This window comes from Sturnus vulgaris, chromosome 6, assembly GCF_052056855.1.
Source record: "Sturnus vulgaris isolate bStuVul1 chromosome 6, bStuVul1.hap1, whole genome shotgun sequence".
NCBI classification, from domain to species: domain Eukaryota; kingdom Metazoa; phylum Chordata; class Aves; order Passeriformes; family Sturnidae; genus Sturnus; species Sturnus vulgaris.
This window is the reverse complement of record NC_142248.1, coordinates 13,027,678-13,047,953: the sequence shown is the minus strand read 5'-3', so window position 1 is coordinate 13,047,953 and position 20,276 is coordinate 13,027,678. Positions and strand designations below refer to the sequence as shown.

The 20,276-nt window shown below is 42.8% G+C and overlaps 1 protein-coding gene across 4 annotated transcripts in view; it reads right to left on the bottom strand.

Annotated features, from left to right (window-relative positions):
- Positions 1 to 788: 788 nt before the first annotated feature.
- Positions 789 to 20,276, bottom strand: part of DPF3 (double PHD fingers 3) — a 168,163-nt gene continuing 148,675 nt past the window's right edge. For all 4 annotated transcript variants that reach the window (XM_014869353.2, XM_014869355.2, XM_014869354.2 and 1 more), the window contains 3 exons: positions 16,747 to 16,859; positions 15,377 to 15,458; positions 789 to 14,343 (listed from right to left, as the gene is read on the bottom strand). In XM_014869353.2, coding sequence (XP_014724839.2) covers positions 14,273 to 14,343; positions 15,377 to 15,458; positions 16,747 to 16,859 — 266 coding nt within the window. In that variant the 3' untranslated portion in view covers positions 789 to 14,272. The remainder of the gene's footprint in view (positions 14,344 to 15,376; positions 15,459 to 16,746; positions 16,860 to 20,276) is intronic.

Sequence of the window (20,276 nt, the reverse complement as noted above, 5' to 3'; positions counted from 1 at the left end):
AAGGGCTCTTTGTAGAAATAAGACTGCCATTCTCTCCTATTGTCCCTTTGATTAAACAGTGCCAGCATAAGAGACAGTTTTGATGGTTGTTTTCATATTATGGGCATCTGGCTACTAAGAGCTGGGCTGAGATCACCAAATCACAAGCTGCTTTAGAGATGTCTGTTTATGCACGCCGATCCCACAGTGATGTGATCCAGGAAAGTATTTGGATATGCACATTGAGGGGGGCCAGGGGGCAGGGAGGAGAGAGAAACAATTTCTGGGATGTGTGGTGAGGACCATTTGTTGCCTGTGTGTGCTGCTGTTCTCCAACACAACTCCTCTGGTACACAAACCCACCACTTTCTAGTACCCCTGAAATAACTCTGGGCTGGGGATTTCATTCACTTTCACATGAACTGGCTTTCAGTGACCTCTGAGGGATTTTATCACAAAAATAAAGGAAATATAATATACTACGCGTGGACTCATTCATTAGCTGCTCCCCATTTAAAACCTCTTTTGCAGATACTCACGTCTGTGTGAATCAGCATTCGGTGATGGCTCGGCCGTCCCTCAGACACTTCAGCGTTGGTCACAGAGGCTCTGTAAGATTATAATGTCTTCTGGACGAGGTTGCCGGCACCTTCTCTTTCCTGAATAAACTTTAACACACAAAGTTATTCCCAAAATTTTGACCATCTCATTTGGTTAGTACCAAAGCAAACAGGGAAGGTCTTGGGAAGAGGGCACTCCCATCTCTTTCCACACATCTGTTATCCAAACAGATACAAAGGCTACAGAAGCATTTTTCCTTGAACTTTTAATTGAAGTGCTTTAATATAAAAAAAACAGTACATACAAGTTCTAAACTCCTGTTTTCTGCAGTTGTTTACACATTTTCTAAGTTGCAACAGAATATTAGCTATGTAGGTAGTCAACACTGCTAACAAACTACAGTACAAGTTACTAATAACAGTACAAGATGCTTGTAATACATTCTTGCAAATGTGTATGAATACCAAAGAAATCCTGCAAAGCTGAGAGGCTTCCAACACCCATTTTCCTCTCCTCTCCAATCTCAGTAGGATTTCACTCACAGGTTTCCTAACCACCAAAACACGGAAGGGCCGATCCTTGGCTGGTGCAAGCGGCGGTGGCTCCGTGGCATCCGCAGAGCAGTGTGAGTTGCCGTGATTCACTCTGTGCTCAACACACACCATGCAGTCTCCATGCATGACAAACTGATGGGCCTTCTTGGTCAGTGCTGGCTTAGCGCATTAAAAAGTGTATTTTTTTTTTTCTGAGGGTTTCAAGGCTGATCTCTTTCTCCAAGAAGCAATCAGATCAGGATGACTGAAGAACAGTCAGGAGCACCCCAGATTCTCATACTGCTCTAGGTAAAGCTGGGCAAATTTCCCTTAAAAAAAGCCAAGTTTTGAAGCCACCCCGTCACCTCTCCTCCCCCACAGAAGGCTGGCAAAGCTATCAAGCACTTAATAAAACTGAATGTGAGATAAGAAGAGCAAAGGTCCTCCACACAAGCCATGTTAAAACAAATCTCTACATACAAACATTGTAACGATACAGTCACTTCAGAGTTCCAAAGAAAGGTTCACACTTTACAAAAGAGGAAGAGGGGGAAAAAAGTAACACAGGAAGCTGTCCTTACAATTATGTACCGGTTCCCAAACCTGTAACCTTAGTCTGTGGCTGCCAAAAGTAAACAAATACCAAGCAAGATAGTGTAAACTCCAATGAGGCCTCACGGGGTGTAGCAACAGGCAACCTGGAGGCAGTGTACACAGCTGAAAAGGAATTTGAAAGAAAGACAGGCATTTTCTCCTATTCTGGTGTACATAACCAAAGACACAGTGACAAACACACTACAGAGATGGGTCTTTCCAGCCTTTGATCCCACCTACTTGTCACCCAGGAATGGTCACAGAAGGATTTTTCCTCTGAAATGAGATAGTATGTGGGGTTTTCTACAGGCAGGAGACCTTATTTTTTTCCTCTCCGTTGTTTTGACTTGTCTCTGTACCTGCCATGTGACTAACAGGACATTTGGGTTCATCTGCGACTGCTGGGTTTTTTCTTACAAGCATCAATACAAGACCTTGTGGCCCTGAAGACCAACATTTCAATGGCATGCTTCAGTCAGCAGCACCCAAAACTCCTCCACGCTATTCACTAACTGGCATTGGATTATTTTGGTGGGAAGTTACAGAAGCTGGTGAACCCATGACAAGGTTAGCGTTTCAATTCATCAGCACATTATGAAAAGACTGAGCACCAATGTCTCCAGTTCAGAGTACAGACACAAAATTAAAGTTCACTTCTGCTGCAAAGAGGATAAAAGCCTATTTAGAGGATACAGAATTTGGCATATTGTGAAAAACATGGTGGTGGCTCACAGTAAGAATTCTTCAGCTGTATTGCCTTTTCAGTGACTTTGATTTTCTATTCATGTAAATTTGTAAGCATAGTTTTCTCCAACCACATTTTCTTGACACCACAGTTATTGCATTACAAAAGCCACTACAATGCAATCACTCAACATACACATACAGGTTGTATAGATAGGGGTATGTACAGCCAGGAAGTGGGGCAGCTTCCAATCCACAATTTGTTGTTTCCACAAGGGCAGGCAGATCCCAGTTAGGTGAGACAGAAGTAATCTAGAGCATCCTCAAATGCTGAAAAGAGGGCTGAGTATATGAGCAGATAGAAACCCCAAAAGCTAAACAAGAATTAACACCTAGTGGAACATCACCTGCTTTGTAGCTAACTCAGTTGCTCTAAAATGATTCTCACCTCAAATAACTTCAAGATGCAGAATTTCCAGTAAGTGCAAAGAAAGAGGTGTCCTCCCCTGTGAATGCAGGGAGTGGATGTGCTTTCTCAGTATTGCCTAGAGGTTACCCAGTACACCTGCTCTTCCCTCACCACTGTCTTTGTAACAATAAGTCTTTTGCTTCGATGCCTAACTGGTAAGGCTAGATGATTTCATTATGAACAAACTTCAAGGTTAAAGTACTAGAACACTGGAAACAGATACCCTGATTCTTTCAAAACAATAATACATTGTACCACTTAGTGCTTCTCTGAACCCTTTTTCCACAGAGCACCTTTTTTCCACAATGGCAAACTTTCCCTCAGTTCTGAGCTAGCACAGCCAGTTCTAAGAGTTAAAATGTAGACCAGGCCTTCACAGTCTTTGCTTCCCTGCCAAGAATGTTTCCTGCCCCCTGGAGAAACCAGCTCATTCTGAGTATTTCTGTGATGTAGACACTTCTGCTCTAGGATCAACAGCAAGGCATCAAATGCTTTATGCTGACCAGTCATCAGGAGTATTTTTTGATCATTTTCTGTATTTCTTAAACTATGTGCAATAAAAATACAACTACATACAATAAATTTGAAGACCTCTATCCCATAGCCAAATTTATTTATTAGAGTGGGAAAGAGCACAGGAAGGTACTCAGCTTCTCAAAAAGTTCTCAGAAATCAAGTCGGGAGTTTCTGATATTGTGGGATGTTTTTTCATCTTTATGCTGAGCCAAACTTTAGCACACAACTATTGTGCAGGTCACTGCTCTTGCACTGACAAGGCTTTACACAAAAAATGTGATGAAACTTGCTGATTTCAACACTGCAACATTGAGCATCATCCCAGGTAAATGACACTCCAAAGAATAAAAGAGCACATTTGGGTACATTTTGGGTCTAACAACTTCATCTTCAGACCATCCTGGACCTTCCACAACCCATCTAAAAGCCCTTGAATTTCTTGCAGAGGGCTTCCAGTACACAGTCTGTCAACAGGAGGCAAGCCACAGAAATGGGTGATGCCATGGCTGGACACACTCTATGGTTCTACTGTCTTTGATAACAAGAAGCAGGATGGGAAGATTCCAGCTGGCCCCCAGAGCTCAAAGCTAGACATTGTTTAAAATACCTTTTCATTTCCAAAATGAGGAAATATGATAGCAAAATCAATAAGGTACCTCAAATAAAAACCCTCATTACTTTTGAAGCCATTTTTAATGATAAACCACTTCCAGACAAAGGAGTAAGCCTCTGAATGCAGAACCCAGTTCTTGGATGTTTTGCTCTCAGACTGAATTACTCTTAAAAGGAGGAGTAACCTAAGAGCCTTTACGGTCTATTTTTAAATGAGAGGATATTTTTCATTGAAGACTCTGTAACAGAATAATTTGAAAATAACTGAGGAAACCATGCAATCACAGATGATCTGTGTTCAGTGCTCTGCTGAAGCTGCTGTGACTCCACTGCATTAAGAAAAGACATACATTATTCTGTAGCAATTGTCCATGACACTGAGGCTTACAGCATAAATATTGCAATACCTCATCCAGTTTCTGTATGACACATCAAGTTTTATTGCAGTAATGTCTCATAATAGATGAAGGTGCTGCAGGGTCCTGTTTGGCCAATTGCTATAGGACCCTGGAGTGCATTTCATAAGCAAGGAATATCTCCCATGGGAAAGGAGTTAAGATGAGGACTAGGAGAACCATCTAAAAGATTCACATACAATCCTAGAAAAATATTTTCTGTGCCTCACACCCCCACCTTCTCCCAGCCCCTCCCTTAAATGGGAGGTTTGTTTCCTTGCTTGCAGATAGTGCTGGATGCAAGATAATGGAGCATGGCCCTGCCACACACAGCAGAATGACTCTAAATCAAGAAGCCAGTGTTCTTTGCCAATGTGACAGATTGAAAAATGCTTCTGGTACTTCCATGAGTGGGTTACTAAGCAACACTTTGGCTTCCAGGGAGTAGCCCTGCTGGATGTGATCTCATGCACCGGCAGCCTGACCACATCCCCAGCTGGAGCACTGGGGAAAGGAGGGGGTGTGTGCCAGCAGCAAGGCTGCATGGCTTCACTTGGCTGTAGCACAGGTTCCTTTGGGATGAGCTGTAATCACAAAGGAAAAACATCCCAGAGGTCACTATGGGCCTACTCACAGAATGGCTAAAAAGCAAAGACATACTGTCAGGACATACCATTGGGAGAGAAATAAAGCTTGGAAGTAAAGCTTTAAATACCTGTGGTGTATCCTGGGTGGCTGTCTCAGAGCAAATGATGCTGAAGAGGACTGACTCCAGGGAGAGATGCTAAAAATGAGAGGGGCTGGAAAAGATTTTCACATGAAGAGACAGAGAGATCAAAAATACTAGAACAGATTAGAAATGAGTAAGAGAGGGAGAATGGAGCTGACTGAAGAGAGGTCTCATACAGGTGAGGAAAATAATGTGCTGCTGTCCACTGTTTCCTGACACAGCAGTGAAGAGTTGTTTACAGAAAATCAGAAGGCAATATACTGAAAACTGATGAAACAAGCTCAAACTCCATGAAGTCAGAGAGACATTTGCCCTGGTTGCTGACTGTTCCATCATTATCTTTTGCTGAGATTTCTCACTTTCCCTTGGAGCTTGTGACATGGCATCACCAGAGCCAGGCTGAGTCAGAACAGAGCATAAACAAACCAGACTTATAGACAGAGATAGAAATAACTGTTTTCTTGCATGTGTTGGGTATGCTCAACCATTAAGCAGCCACACACCTTTTCATAAAGACTAAAGTCCAAGACTTAGACTTGGCATCTTTAAGGATACCAGGCCAACCACAAAGTCACTGGATTAATGTTGACTAAGAGCAGCTGAGAATCAGTCCCACTTTTTAGAGCATTGGTTCTCTTTCATGTGCTGATAAATCATGCTCCAAATATAATTCTGATTAGGTTGTAGGGGATAATGTTTTGCTCTATTTTGTTAGAATGCTGACACACCTTTCCAAAACAAGTAGAATTTTCTCTTCTCTCCTTCTTCAGAAATACTTACTATAGGACTCTAGATCTATTCCTGGTCAGTGAGCAATGTTTACTGTAAATAACATTAGGATGATGTACAAATATATATGCAAAAAAAATATATATATACAATTTAAAGTCTCCTAATTAAAAATCAATACCATAGCATCACACAGTAAGGCTGTGCCAGTGCCACTATTCAGAGATAATTACTTCAGCATTTTAAAAGTGAACCTACAAGATGGTGACAAAACAGCTTTTATCTGGGAGAAGTGCTATGATGTCACAGATTTAGCCTCCTTCTATTTTCCTTTAGAATAATGGGGACAATGTTGTCCCAAATTAAATAAAGGATCAACAGCAGACTGTAACTCAGTCTTCCTCACTCCCTATTTTAATTGTTGATGTTTTTGTTTTCAGCCACTTCTAGTGGAAAAAAACTTGTGTATACCAATGGCACATTCAACCTGAAATGGCAGATGAAGAAAAGGTGAACCAGTAAATTAGCATGTACACAAGCTTCTGGTTCTTAGAAGATCTGACTGAGCCACACAGATGACAATTTACTTAAATACTCTTGAGTGTCTCTGTACATCTTCAATTCAATGAAATAAATTATTTCCAGGCCTATACCCATCACTTCTAACCCAGACTGCAGTCTAAGAAAGTCTAAGGAAGTCTAAGGAAGTCTAAGGAAGTCTAAGTAAACAGGAAGACTGTTGATCTCTTCTGCAGCAGAAGAAATGGAAAGCCATCAAGGTAAAGAGGAAATATCTCTCACTTTTTTAAAGAACTACTATATGGCCTTGATTGAGTTGACCTTAAATAAGCACACAAGCTTGATTCTCTGCAATGATCAAAGGTTTGTTGAACACTTCTAAGAGAGATAAAAGGTGATGGTTTGATTTGGACTTGTCTATTTCTGAGTTGTTCTAAACCTTTCAAATCAGTTTTAGTATACACTGTCTCTGAAATTCTGTAAGAAAAGAAAAAAATGAGAATGAACAAGGAAAGATATTCTGTAATGAAGCGCAAAGGAGATGACACTTGGATATTCCTCATGCACAGCCTTCCCAAAATGATGCAGGGACACATCTCTAGTGAGTACTCCAGGACAGCTATAAAGGAAGAGTAGGTTAGGTGTAACATTCATCTCTTGTCCTTTGGTTTTCAGCAGATACTTCCTTTTTCACTGCTGCTCACAAACTGTGCAGTGGGAGCACATTGTGAACATCTAAATGAGGTCCTGTGTCCCATAGAAGAACATGCTGAGGCTGGAAACAGATCTATGCTCCATCCAAGTTCATGGGCAGCAGGGGCTTTGGCCTTCCAGGCAGAAGATCTTGAGAAATGGAAGGGAAGTCCTTTTCTTGTAGGCACTAGGGTCCCTAATGAGAATTCACAGTTTCAAAGTCTTATATGGCAATAGCAAGAGGAGTTCTATCTAAGTGGATAAAATGCTGGACTGTGCTTTCTCAGAGATGAGCCATGGCAGCAAAGACCCTTCAGACCACTACAGAAAGGAATGCTCTCCCAGCCAACCAATTCAATCATTCAAGACAAGGAAAGGAGATGAACATGAAATGAATGTGTCATCCTTTATCAGTGTGTCCAAATACGAAGAATAAAACCTGCCCTTCTTTCTCCCTAGCTTCTGAGAGTGGGAGGAGATGAAATATTTCCTGAGTCACCATGGAGGTGAAACCTATAGTTTGTTACTGAACAGAATCAGATGGATGACTAGACTGACAGGAGTCTGAAAGAAAATATCAATATCTGAAAAATCAGCAATTTTCAGGTATGAAGTGTTTTATTTTTAACCTCATGAGCACAAAGGGCAGTAAGCTGATCTGAAAGTAGTAGTTTTCTCATTTCAAAACAGCAGTCACAAGATATATTCTAAATGCACTAATGCAATAACACTTTACATTTTCAGCCAACATGGCAGAAATACACGACAAATATTAATAAACTGTTGGCCCAATTCCCCGGCTGCTAAATGCCTGGCATTCTCAGTGGCACACAATAAAAGGGTAAAGCCTAAAACCCCTTCTGTCCCCTAGAGATACTTGCTGTTCTTTACCTTCTCTTTTCCCCTCAGTTAAGTGTCTCAATGCACAGTGGTGGGGGGACCATCCAAACACCCCAGCAGTGCAGCTGGAGAAACAGGAGAGTGATGTAGCTCCCCTCTGTCCTGTGCTAAGGCCATCAGGACAGCAAAACTGTGCTTGCACAACCTGCAGCCTGCCTCCTTCAAGACAGCCACTGACCCAAGGGCCGAGGACACTGTCTGGGAGTGTCCCTTGTCTGCAGTGCAGTGAGACCTTGTGCCCCAGCCAGCACCACCAGAGACAGAGCTGGGACAGTGCCAGCGCTCTCTGCAGAACTGCTCCCCAGGAGTGGGGACAGGATGCTTTGGCCCTGGATGATGGCACTGGTAGAAAGGGGACATTGTCTGAGCCTGCACATCCAGAGGAACATGATGAGGAGCAGGCTGGGGTTGTAAATCAGTCGCCTTCAAACCACAGACACCCCTCTCCTCTCCCTGCCCCTCCAGCAAACCTGAGTTTATCGTATGTAAACCAGACCAGGTTTGGTGCCTGCCCTGAAAAACCATTTAACTACTTCTGGGGCTGGAGGTCATTGTTAGTAATTATATCATCACTGAAGATAGATTTGGCTGCCTGCCAGTCACAGCTCCTGCTCTCTTTTACCAGAGGAGAAGCACATCCACAGCAACTAAACTTTTTTGTTCCTTCTGCAGGATCTTGGATTTTTCCTGCCTTGTCACCTGTTCCTATCTCCCAGGCAGCATCATGGGCCTGTGGCTGGCAGAAATAAATGGTGTAAGGAACTGCCCAGAAGAGCTGGCTCTTCTTGCTCTGCCTCAGCCTGGGTCTGCAGCACTGTGGTAAATAGCAGCACTTAGGGCTTGCACACTGTTTGTAGGCTCCAAGTGCTTTGCAAAAGTAGCTAAGAATTGCCATCCTGCCTTTACTCCAGAAGTGAGGCACAGATTTGAATGCCTGCTCACAGCAGTGCAATCCTTGTAAGTGGAAATAAGCCCCGTGCTTTATAACTCCACCTAGGTGGGGTGTGGGGAATGCCCCACTCCCAGACAGGCTCGGAGCAGCTCTGAGTGCCCCTGAACTGGGCAGCCGGGCACACCCCAGGGCACTGCGGGACGGGATGTCCCCTACCCGGGGCAGTGGCTGGGACAGAGCTCTGGCATCCCTGCCCGTTTGGCTGGGGGTTCCTTCTGCAGACACCCCTTACTTGGGGGCTGGGGAAGCATCCCCCTGCTCCTGCCTGGCAGCCGTGGTCACCCTGCTCAGCTGCACACTCCCCTCCTCCTGTCGTGCAAAAGTGGGAGATGCTAAGATCATAATGAACCCAGAACTGGTTAGAGAAGAGGGCTTCCCTGACCTTTCTGCCTGATCCTCTTCACAGAACTTATTTTCCCAAAATTATAGAACTGACCAACTGTTAAAATGTCAGGTGACCTCCTCGTGATCATCCCCCAGCCTCCCATAACAACACTGAAATGATAATCTATCTTTTAATCATGTCCTCCAAAAGATTTACATTTTCTTCCCTCACAGACTGGTGCTAGATTTTTTCCAATATAAATTACATTAACTCTAAAATTTAAATATTGAAGTGGTTCTTTCTAAATAGATTGTAACAATAATTTTCAACTCTTTTGATTGTTCCCTCTTAGTTTTTGTACGAAATAATTTGCCAGATTGGACTTCGATATATGAATAATTATGGTTCTCTCAAAAGCACATTTTTTAAAAATAAATTCATTCTACACAGAAGAGTCATGCCCAGCTCTACCTGGATTTTTCTTGCCCACAATGCACATTATCCCTCTAGCAGTGACAAGCTTAATTAATATTCATTTCTACCCCCATCCACTCCTCACCTCCCAGATGACCCCTGTCAAAACAAGTTGCTGTAGTTGTAAAGAAAATGCTACAGCCCCATAACACTGCATGGTGCAGGAGAATCTTCCTTTGGGGCAGAACTGACTAAGCTCCTTTTAAAAAGAGATGAAAAATCATGATTTCAAAGTTATTTAAAGTAACATTTGCTTCAAAAGAACACACTTAATAGTGGCTTTCCTAGCTCAAGAGCTGGTCTGAGGCACATTTGCAGAATGCAAACTCTGTGCACTGTAAACTTGATGCAGCAACACAGCTATGGAAGCACAGTTTGGGGGCAGATTAGGACCTGTCTCACGTTTCTTGAAGGTATTGCCTTTTCCGAGCTCTGGGGGAGGCTCTGTGATGGCAACACGAGTTCACGTCCTCAGTGGTGCCGCTTGGATGCCCCTGTTCAGAGTGGTCATTTCTCCACCCCTCTGGTTTCTGAGTCTGTCCCCGCAGGTGCTGCCCTCCCCAGCCAGCCTTCCCACCATGGGCAGAAAACTGGGCAGCACAGCACACAAATGTGATGGGGAGCCAGAGGCAAGCCATGGTTTCACACAATACAGTCTGAATTGTTCAATCTCTGCAACAGCCTGAGGTAGCCAACACCAAAGTAGATGCCATTGTGGGCATGAAGGAGGTAATGTGCAATTTACTGCATCAGTAAAGACAATTTTCTCTAGCTGACATTTTTTAGGTTACCCAAAAGGAGTTAAAAGTAGAATGATCACGTGCATATGTTTAACTAACATACTTTAAGGCCATTATGCAGACACGCTTATATTTAAATACATCCTCTCCCACAGTAAACATCTGTTTTCATAATAAGGCCAGGAAGAACAATTACATCATCCAGCCTGACTTCCTTTATAACACAAGCCATTTTCAGTCAGACATTCCTGTGATTAAATAAGATTGTATTTAATTAAAATACATCTAGGAATCTGTCTGTTCTTGATTTGAAGTCTTCAAGGCATGCAGGATCTACCATATCCTGGTAGCTTGCCCTGATTTGTGCTAAAATATTAATTGCCTTGCCTACACAGAAGAGTTTTGAAAAACACCAGAGTTTGTTCACCTCAGGGACTGCCAACAAAGTTGCACGTCCTGCCATAGCAAGAGGGAGAGCAGCACACTGAGCTGGAGCCTTCACACTGTTTCATGCCCAGGCCAGATCACTGGCAAGATTTACCTGACAGTGAGTAATGTTGCCCAAGCAGCCATGCAGGAGGACTATCCCCAGTGGGGCAGCAGGTGACAGGGAATCAGTTGTCAAAGTTTTTAAATTCCTCTTCCTCACCCCCATGGTAGTGCCACAGCCTCTCCTCATCTCAACAAAGCTGGTGCATTTCTCACCTGGAGATCAGTCAGAATTCCTAAAGTGCACCAACACACATGGCTCTAAATGCATGCTGAAAATGTCACTGAGAGGTCAGTTCCAGCCTTTATCTTGGACTCAGCTAGTGAAGAAGGGAGGCTGCACCTAGAGGAAGTTCTCTGCACGGGAGAGCTTGTGTCTAATCTGCTGCCAAAGTCACCTGGAGCTTCCTGGCTGCACAGCACACAGCTGGAGAGATGAGACACAGCTGGTCCACTGTGGGTAAGCACCCTGTCACACTGATCTCAGATGGCAAACAATGCTTTGGCATTGAAGATCTAGCAATCTGTCCTTCTGTCACGCCTCATTAGTGATGAAACTTCAGCAAGGCCACAGAGGAGTATTTCTGAACATGAAAGATATTGCTGGCTGCAGAACGGTTGTGGGAGGAAAAAACAGCTCTGGATCAAAACCACGAAATAGGAAAGCAGGTGTGCACAGAGAGCACAGCTCCTTTAGCAATGTCTCTGTCATAGGGATGGACACCAGTGAAATTCTGCACCAGCTGGTTCCACCAACCAGGCTACCTGAGAGCTACATGATGAGCCACCAGCGTCTGCTTCACACACGGGCCAAACCAACATGCGTGTCCTCTCTGTTTAGGAATGCAGACGTTGTCCTCCTCCTCCAAGGTCAGTGTAAATATCAGGACACTGGAAGGTGATGGTCATTTTTATGATGGAAGTCTCTAGTCCAGCAGGACTGGTAGCTGAGGACCAGCCCAAACACTAACCCACATCTGCTGAGCCCACCACCAGCACCACCATAAAAATTTCCTCCAGCACACACACTTCTCATTTCCAATCACTCTTCCCAAAACATCCATTTTCTGTGAGAGAACCCAGTAGTGTCTCTGGTGAATACACACTTTCACTCCTGCTCACAACAGCAAAAGGATTTTGTATCAGACACTGAACCATGTGCTGGTCCCAAAATGCCAGATCAGCAGGGTTTAACTAGACCAATAGATGGGTGTAAATGCTCATGCAGATCAGCTGTGTCCTCCAAGTGCTCCCCAGGGCCAGGGCAGTTCCAGACTGGGAAGAAGGTGCTTTAGTTTATATTTGCTCAAGGGCCTTGTCCCAACAGGTATCAGACACCTGATGCAAGTGCACAGGCTTCCACTTCGCTCTCTCCAGACCTGATGCTCAAATTTCTTTGTGCTCTGAGCTCATTGAAGAACTGTCACATGGAAAACGCAAGATATTGAATGAATTTTACAGGTAGCCAGTGCAGCTGCTCCAGGAGAGATTTGGTCCAATACAATTAGGATAAATACTTTCTACTTTTTTTTTTCTAACAAGTTAAAATACTCCTGCTGCAGCCTGAGAAGAAGCTGCAGCAGTAGGTGGGAGAATCCAGTAGCTGACACAGCTACTTTTGGTGCGTAAGCTGAACAAAAGGGGAAAAAAACATCTAAATAATGAGAAAAAGTGCACTAGGTCAGTATAGCTCATCCTAACTAAGTGTAATTAGCGGGAGAAGGAAGAAAAAATAGCTCACCAATATTGTTCCACAATATCTTTCAGGTGTTTGGGGACATTTAATTTTGCAGAAGAGTTTCAACCAATATAAACATGCCAAATATAACTTTCAGTATCCTTACCTACTTGTACCAACAACATGAGTCACAGGCTGCTTGGGACTCTCATAAATTTATATTATAAACCCACTTAAATCTATGCATAGAAAGTGATATACATCATACCCCAAAAAATGTTTTTTCTGGGCTGTTTGGCAGTTCAGGGAGTGGTAGGTTTTTAACCTTAAAGATGTAATTTGTAGAAAATATTTGATGTACTTATTCTCCTAGTAATGTCTTAAATTGTTCAAAGAGATTCAACTGCAATAATTTTTTTCCAATGGATGTTCTCACTTAATATTTCTTCATTTCACATGTAAAGCTTTGTTTAAATAAAGTAGAACTATTCCTATTTAAATTTTTTTCGTGTTAGGTTCAGCAAATTATTCTTTTCTTTAGAGTTGGGGAAGGTTTCTAGACAAATTTTGTTATTGGCCAAAAATGCAGTTGTAGGGAATTTGGGGGAGAATTATTTGGAAATTCAGTTAGATCTTGGGAATTACTTTGACAAAAACCAGTAACACTTTGGAAATGCTGAAAGCTCAGATTAGGCAACGCCCAGAAATTGCAGTTTTCAGTTGCAGAGCATTTTAGTTTAGAAATTTTAAAAAATTAATCAAAGTGCTTCATTTGACCTTAAGCCAAAATTGTTCCTTTCTGCAACTTACGTTAGATTGCTCAGAAGACTGTCAATTTTTACTTCCTATGACCAACTTAAGATGACAATTTTTCTTTTGTTCAATATTCTGACCTAAACAGAAAGTCAGTTGCATACATAAGATTTTTCACTCAGAATTTTCTGAATGAAAAGAAATTATGTGTCCAGAAGGTATTGCTGGAATTGCAGTGGGACAGTATGCCTGAATATCCTGAATACCAAAGGCATTTCTAAGCATCTGAGTGTGTACATACCAGTACTGCTCTTCCTTACACTTCAAACATTCCTAATGGTCTGCCAAATCAGGGCATTTGATTCAGTGGAGGAAGTGTCACCCCAAAAAGTTTTGATCAGTGCTTCTCTTAGTGACAATGTGCTGTTCATGAACTGGGAAGTACTGAACTAAATGCAACTCTCAGAGCACCCCTCTTAAGCACCCATGCATCTAGAGTGGTTGCAGTAAAGAGATTTCCAGTCAAGCCTGTGAAAAGAAACACCTGGTGCTGCTCCCAGCTGAAGTACTCGCCAATAATTCCTTGGGAAATATCTTACTACTTTTTCATTTTTAAAAAGAGTAAACAGAAAGCACAAGGCCACACAAAATTGACTTCTCCATGTCAGTATAACAACCCTCCCCCTTCCATAATGCATGTGAGCCTGTTAATGGCAAGCAGCAACCATGCATAGCAGTGAAGAGATTTCATCTGGATCATTGGGAAAGTACACAGTCCTAGCAGAGCCCAGGAGGTCTGGCATTGTGACAGTGAATACCACAGATACCTCTTCCTGTACTTGAGTGTCCATTCGTTTGGATGTGGGTTGTGTCTTTGTGTTCTGGAAGGGAATTGTGTGCTGGTATGGCAACACCAGAGCAAGGTGTTTCTTGACTGCTGGAGCTCCTCAGGCCTGGTAGCCAAAAGCTGATGCTCTCTCTCTGAGCAGCTCCTGGCACAAATGACAACTCCAGCTCCCTGCAAATGAAGAAATCCTTCTTATAGGAATGACATAAAATCTAGGCACTCAGAGTTTATGTCAAGATTGGCTTGAATAGTATATCAGATACTCCTAATAATGAAATTGCCTGTACTTTTGTGAAGCAGCCTCTGCTGCCCTTGCATTTGTGTCCATAGGCTTTCTACATGAGCTACAATGCTGCTGGGGTGTGCATTGCAATGAGGTGTTTTATATTTTCACACTTTCAATAAACCACTTCCCAGTGGAACAGAAACCTTTAGCTAATTATTAGCTGCATTTCAAAATTTTCCCCTCCTGATTTAGCTTCCTTTTTACCAAAGTTACAAACATTAGCTCCTGAATGCATGATTGATTTGTAAGTATTCTTGTCCTGCCCCTCATGTAAACCACAGTCATTCACACTTACAAGTCTCCTCCAATTCTACTGCTCTCTGAGGATTTTAGTCAGAGAGCCTCTAATGGTAAGAGGCTGGTTGCTCTGCTCCACAGCCAAGTGACAAACTCCAACCAGTCCTAGCATAGTCAGATTGAACCCCCTGCAGAGGTCATAACTACATACCAAATTTAATAGAGACCACAAAACCCTCACGCTGCCAAGACAGAAACGTATCATAGAACAAGGAAGGTAATTCCATTTAATCCAGTTCAGGCTCTCAGATGTTCCAGAGAGGACCTTCCTGTCTCAGGCTTTCTCTCCAGGACTTTGACTTCTTAAGAAGTCCAAAGTCACATTTCACAGGCTCTCAATTCAGTTGACTTAATTAAGGTGACCAATAACACCTGGGACATCCAAAGGCAGCCATGACCCACGAAAGAGCCATGTTTTGGAAGAGGAGGAGACCAGGCAAGACTGAATAGGATACCAGGGATCACACTAGTGCATCACATCTATTAATTTTGTTTCTTTCCAGTGCTACCTCCCTTTGCTTTGCTATTGTTTCCTGTATGGTTCAAAACCTGTCTAAAATTTTTCCCTTCTCCACAAAGACTTTATTGTGATTTTCAAAGCAGACTTCAGTCGTATGTTACCTTCTGGGGGCTCAAAGACTGGTGGATTCAAGCAATACATGTGATAGCCACGGTCACAGTCATCACAGAAGAGCAGCTGGTCCTGAGGCAGGTTTGTTGGAGAGGCAGTAGGCAAACAGGGAGAGAAGGAGAGGAGAAGAGAGAAAATGATGTAAATTAGTCTCTTGCCAAGATGAAAACATAAGTAGGGTAACCAGCAATGCTCAGCTGGGAATGCAGAGCTGCAACAACAGAGACTGAGAGACTACTGGGAACGTAAAGGCTACAAGCATCACATTTGTTCATCCATGATTAGCCACCATATTCCTGAGAGGCTGCAGAAAGCCTCTCTTAGCACAAAGACAGTTCAGCTTCTAACTAGAAAATCACTCTGAGAAGTCGAGGAGTTCCTGTCCAAGATGGGCTCATGATGTAGGAGTGAAAGCTGTTATGCTGGGGATATGCTGTACTGAGAGAAGAGGACAGGCTTTGCTGGGCTCCCGTGTCACCATGTGCTGATCTCATTCTTTCAGAGGAAACCTTTGACTTAGACAGTTTTCCAAAACTCAGCTGAGTAAATTTTTTGTGAAACAGATGGAAATTACATGACCCCACCATGTGGTCTGTAGCTCTTTCATATATTTGGGGTGAAAAAAGCTGCTCTGAAGTATCCTATGATTCCTAAGGCAGAACAGCTCCCCGGGTTCAGATTTTTTTATGCTAAAGCAAAAACAAAATCTCAGGCTTCGTATTTATTCTACTGTAGGAATATAGTGTTAGCTAATCACCTCCAAAGTTCTTCATCCACTGTCAATTTTCCAAGGTTCTCACAGGCCACCAAGGACCCTCAGGATCAGTTTTTAACTGCAAACCCCACAGGGAGGACATTGCTCAGCAGCAGGCTCTGGAAATCACTGGAGTTGGTGATTAGGTGAGGCTTAGCCATCCCACTTCAAATGGTTTCATGTTTCCCAAGTCTTGTAATTAAGTTTAAAAAATCATACCAAGAAAGTAAAGAAAATCAGGGACAGAAGGAGCATACTTGCCTCTCTTGGGTTATCATGTATTCACATCTACTTCTGACTATCATACTGAAAGCTCCCTGCAACAGGAATTCGTGGCCCCTCGTTAATTTCTATTGAATAAGTACACAAAGTATCAGCATCTTAAGTGGCCCTATATGATACCCGTGGTAATTTCAGCAGAGCCCAGTGGCTGAATGGGGACACTGGGGAGAAGCCCATCTCTGCTCTCAGGGATTGCTCTTCCTCGGAGATGCATGGAAGCAGCACTAAAACAACGACCCACACCAGTGCCACATGCTTCTCCAGGGTGGGCAGGGCAGCAGCTTGCAGTGATGCTTATTTGCACGAAAAAGTAAATGGACTCACATCGTTCTCTGAGGTCCCACAAAGGCTGCAGGATTTGCACTCAATGCATTGCCACTGATAGGTTTTAACAGCCTCAGTCATGTTTGTGGTGAACTGCAGGCAGGTCGGGTGTCCTGAGGAAGATCGGAAACAACGGTCATTGTTAAGGTTCACTTATTGCTTGTTAATTAACCGGTATTAAATTTGGGAACAAAACACACATGGACATGGACTGATCACAACATGGGCTGCAACTAACAGATACCAAAGAGGAAAGCAGGCATTAACCCTTTCGCTGCCGGGCACAAGAGAAAATCAGAGTCATCGCCACCCATTCCCCATTGGCAAAGCAGTTTTATTCAGAGCTCTTAAAAATGGTTTGGCTTTGAGTTGGTTTTTGTGGAGATTTAGGTTTTTTTTAAAAAGAAAACAAGAAAAAGGATGAAATCAGAAACAAACCCAATTTCAGAGAGAGACCATCCGTCTTAATAGAAATTGGACTACAGTTTCAATTAGCGTTGTTTCAACCGGAACGAAGGACCTGGTGGAAATGAGGTTATTCTCCATTTCACAGCTTCCCTTCCTGGTGTCCAAATGGGTGGAACAATTCTGTAAACTTTTCTTAAATGGAAGCAGTAGTGTACAGAGAAGATGCAAGACGGGATGGAAGGATATAGCTTTTAATTTTTTTAAGAGCTCTGCCACTAAAGTTGGTTGGCACAGAAGAAACCAAATTGCACAGCTAACCTTCCAGGATCAAAACAGGAAACCGAAAGGAAAAAAAAACCCAAGCCAACTCCCACAATGAACTAAATGAAAGGAATAAAGGAGGGAAAGCTAGCAGAACAGTCACATCTAATCAGGAAGGACAAATTGCCAGAGTTACAACCCCCGCCCCTACATGCGTGTCGACTTCAGCTTTGCAAAACAGCGGTATCACAGTAGCAGGGTCAGCAATGGGCTTTCTGGAGGGGAAAATACAAACAAACAAACAAACCAAAGGTAGGATCAGTGTTCCTTCTGCAAAACAAAACAAGACAAATACACCGCTGAAATAAAGTACTGTACTCCCAAACCACCCTTACCTGGCTGAGACACAGCCTAAGTCACCTGCAATAAGCTCCTGCCTGCCTTCTTGGAAAGCTCCATATTTAGAATCCTTCTCTGACACACTTAAACATTAACACTGTGCATAGTCAGGGCAGGGAGAGTCAACTGCTCATATGTAGAAAGACTGGGAACAGAGGTATGCACATTCAGCACTGCTTCTTCTAGAAACTGGCACCATAAATTGCATGGCACCAATCTGCTGTTCTTAGACTACAACCAATGGATTGGAAAAAATCTTTTCCACTTCCACCAGCCCAAGTGCCTTTTTAAGAGTGGAGAAAGAAAGGCTGTTTCTCCAATAAGAAAAAAAAGGCATGTCTATGGTAGATGTGGGCACAGATGTGTCATCTTCATTACCAGACCTGTCACTAATATTTTGCTGTGCCATCACAGCAGCCATCACCACCCTACAAAAAGTTTCTGTATTTTCCAGCTAGTGAAGCAAAGAGTTGCTGAGAATTGCTGGATAAGGAAGTAATGCTGTAGGGAATCTATTTCTTTTGTGTGTCCATGATACCACCAAATGCTGTAATAAGAATTTTTGTTCTCCAGTTATATTAGCATGGTTGTGATGCAACAACTAAGCCTGTCCAGTAAAGAAATGTGTATGCATAATTATTAAAGAAACTGAATAGAAAATGAAGGAGCTATTTAGAGAAGGAAGGATCAATGAAATTGCTTGTATCACTCTTAAGCCTTTGAATAAAGAAACATCTTGACAATACTGATGAGCTCAGATGGGCTAAGAAGATGACAGGGTTTTGGAACACTTGAAATGTCAGCACAAAAAACTGACAGCTTTTACTGAGATTTACAGTGGACCAACTAAAATTCTGGGGACCTTGAAACTGCAACTAAGCAAAAGGAGATGTGGCAAGGTACCTTTTCTTGCTGAGAGGACCACATATACTTTCTGATACTACCAAACTAGCAGAACCTGACATGACACTGAAGTGTTCCTCTAGATCTGATTTACATGGAATGCAAACCTTATTCCAACACCAGTTAAAAGAACAAATGTGCCATGCTACACATCAGGGAGGAATTCATCCCAACAGCAGAGAGTTGCTTCCAGAAATGTTGCACTGGAATATATCACAGAAAACAACTCATATAGGGAGGTGGATTAATCAGAGAGTTAAATAGCTTCAGTCACATTTGAAAAGAAACAGAAAGAATGGAATCAAACATACAGAAATAAATCCCAGCTAAATGCATGCACATCTTCACGTGCTCCCTTGCCTGTGTGCACACACTGCTCATTGCAGAGACTCCAGAGACTCCATCTGAAGATCCTCCCTTTCTAACACAACGTGAGGGTCAGCTCCTGCTCACGACTTTATCTCTGTCCCTTCATAACCATTCCTGTTCTATTCCATTTATCACTCTTGACTGGTTTGTTCCTCACTTGCCCCAAAACCACCTCTGCAGGTGTCCCGTGTGGCATCTCACATGAGTAGTGCCTCATCCTCGAAGTGATACATCCTATCTATATTGCTGAGCATTTCTTAGGAACCATACCTACCACAAGCCTAAAAGAAATGGTTTCCTGTGGGCTAAAGATTCCTTAGAAAACTAGGAATAGAGTGAGGGCCACAGTGGTTTCTTTTTAGTAGCAATGCAGAAATATTTTGCAAAAACATACCATTCACTCGATTAGGCTCTCTCTCTGAGTACTGTGACTACAAGAGCCAAGTCTGCATAGCTGCAGGTTGCTCTCTGTTAGCCCAGGGCTTACAACATGTGAAAGGCAAAAAGAATATCTTTCTTCAGCCTCTAAGTCGGAAGCTTTTTCACATTAAGCAACATTCCTTGTGGTACCGTGACCTCAACTTTATGTGTTGGAAAGACTATTTTTACGTATTCTATCAGCATGGTGAGGCACTGTAGTATATGGCAAGCATGCCACTAGAGACTCAAAATATTAAAATTCTTTTTCCTTTCCTCCCTGGTTTCTCCTTCTTCACAATCTCTTTCTCTTTCTTTTCCTGCTACTTTTCTTCAAAACCTAGTGTTTTACATGCTATGAGAAAGTTCACACATCCAAGGCTTCCTGAGGCAGTGTTAGTGAACACCATCCCTGCTCCATATAACAGAACTTCTTAGCATTCCTTCTGCGTCAGAATACCTGAACACAAAGTCCTGTAGCTGCTTGTGGCAAGCTACTACAGGTAGATTCAAATTCCCCTTTTTATTCCTAAAAATAAGTCTAGTTCAGGACACAATTTTCCTTTGCACACAGAGCAGTCCAAAATGTGATTCAAGTTAAGGGCACTGCGGTAGCACAAAAGCCAGAGAGCTGCAAGTCTTCTTGCTATGTGTTTAAGATGGAGAAACAGTCTTAATTCACCTCATTGTGTCATGAACAGCGTTTGCTGTAGCTAAGGTGTGTAGCAGAGTCTGCAGCTGAAACTCAGTTAATAATTCAGGTGGTGGCTCCA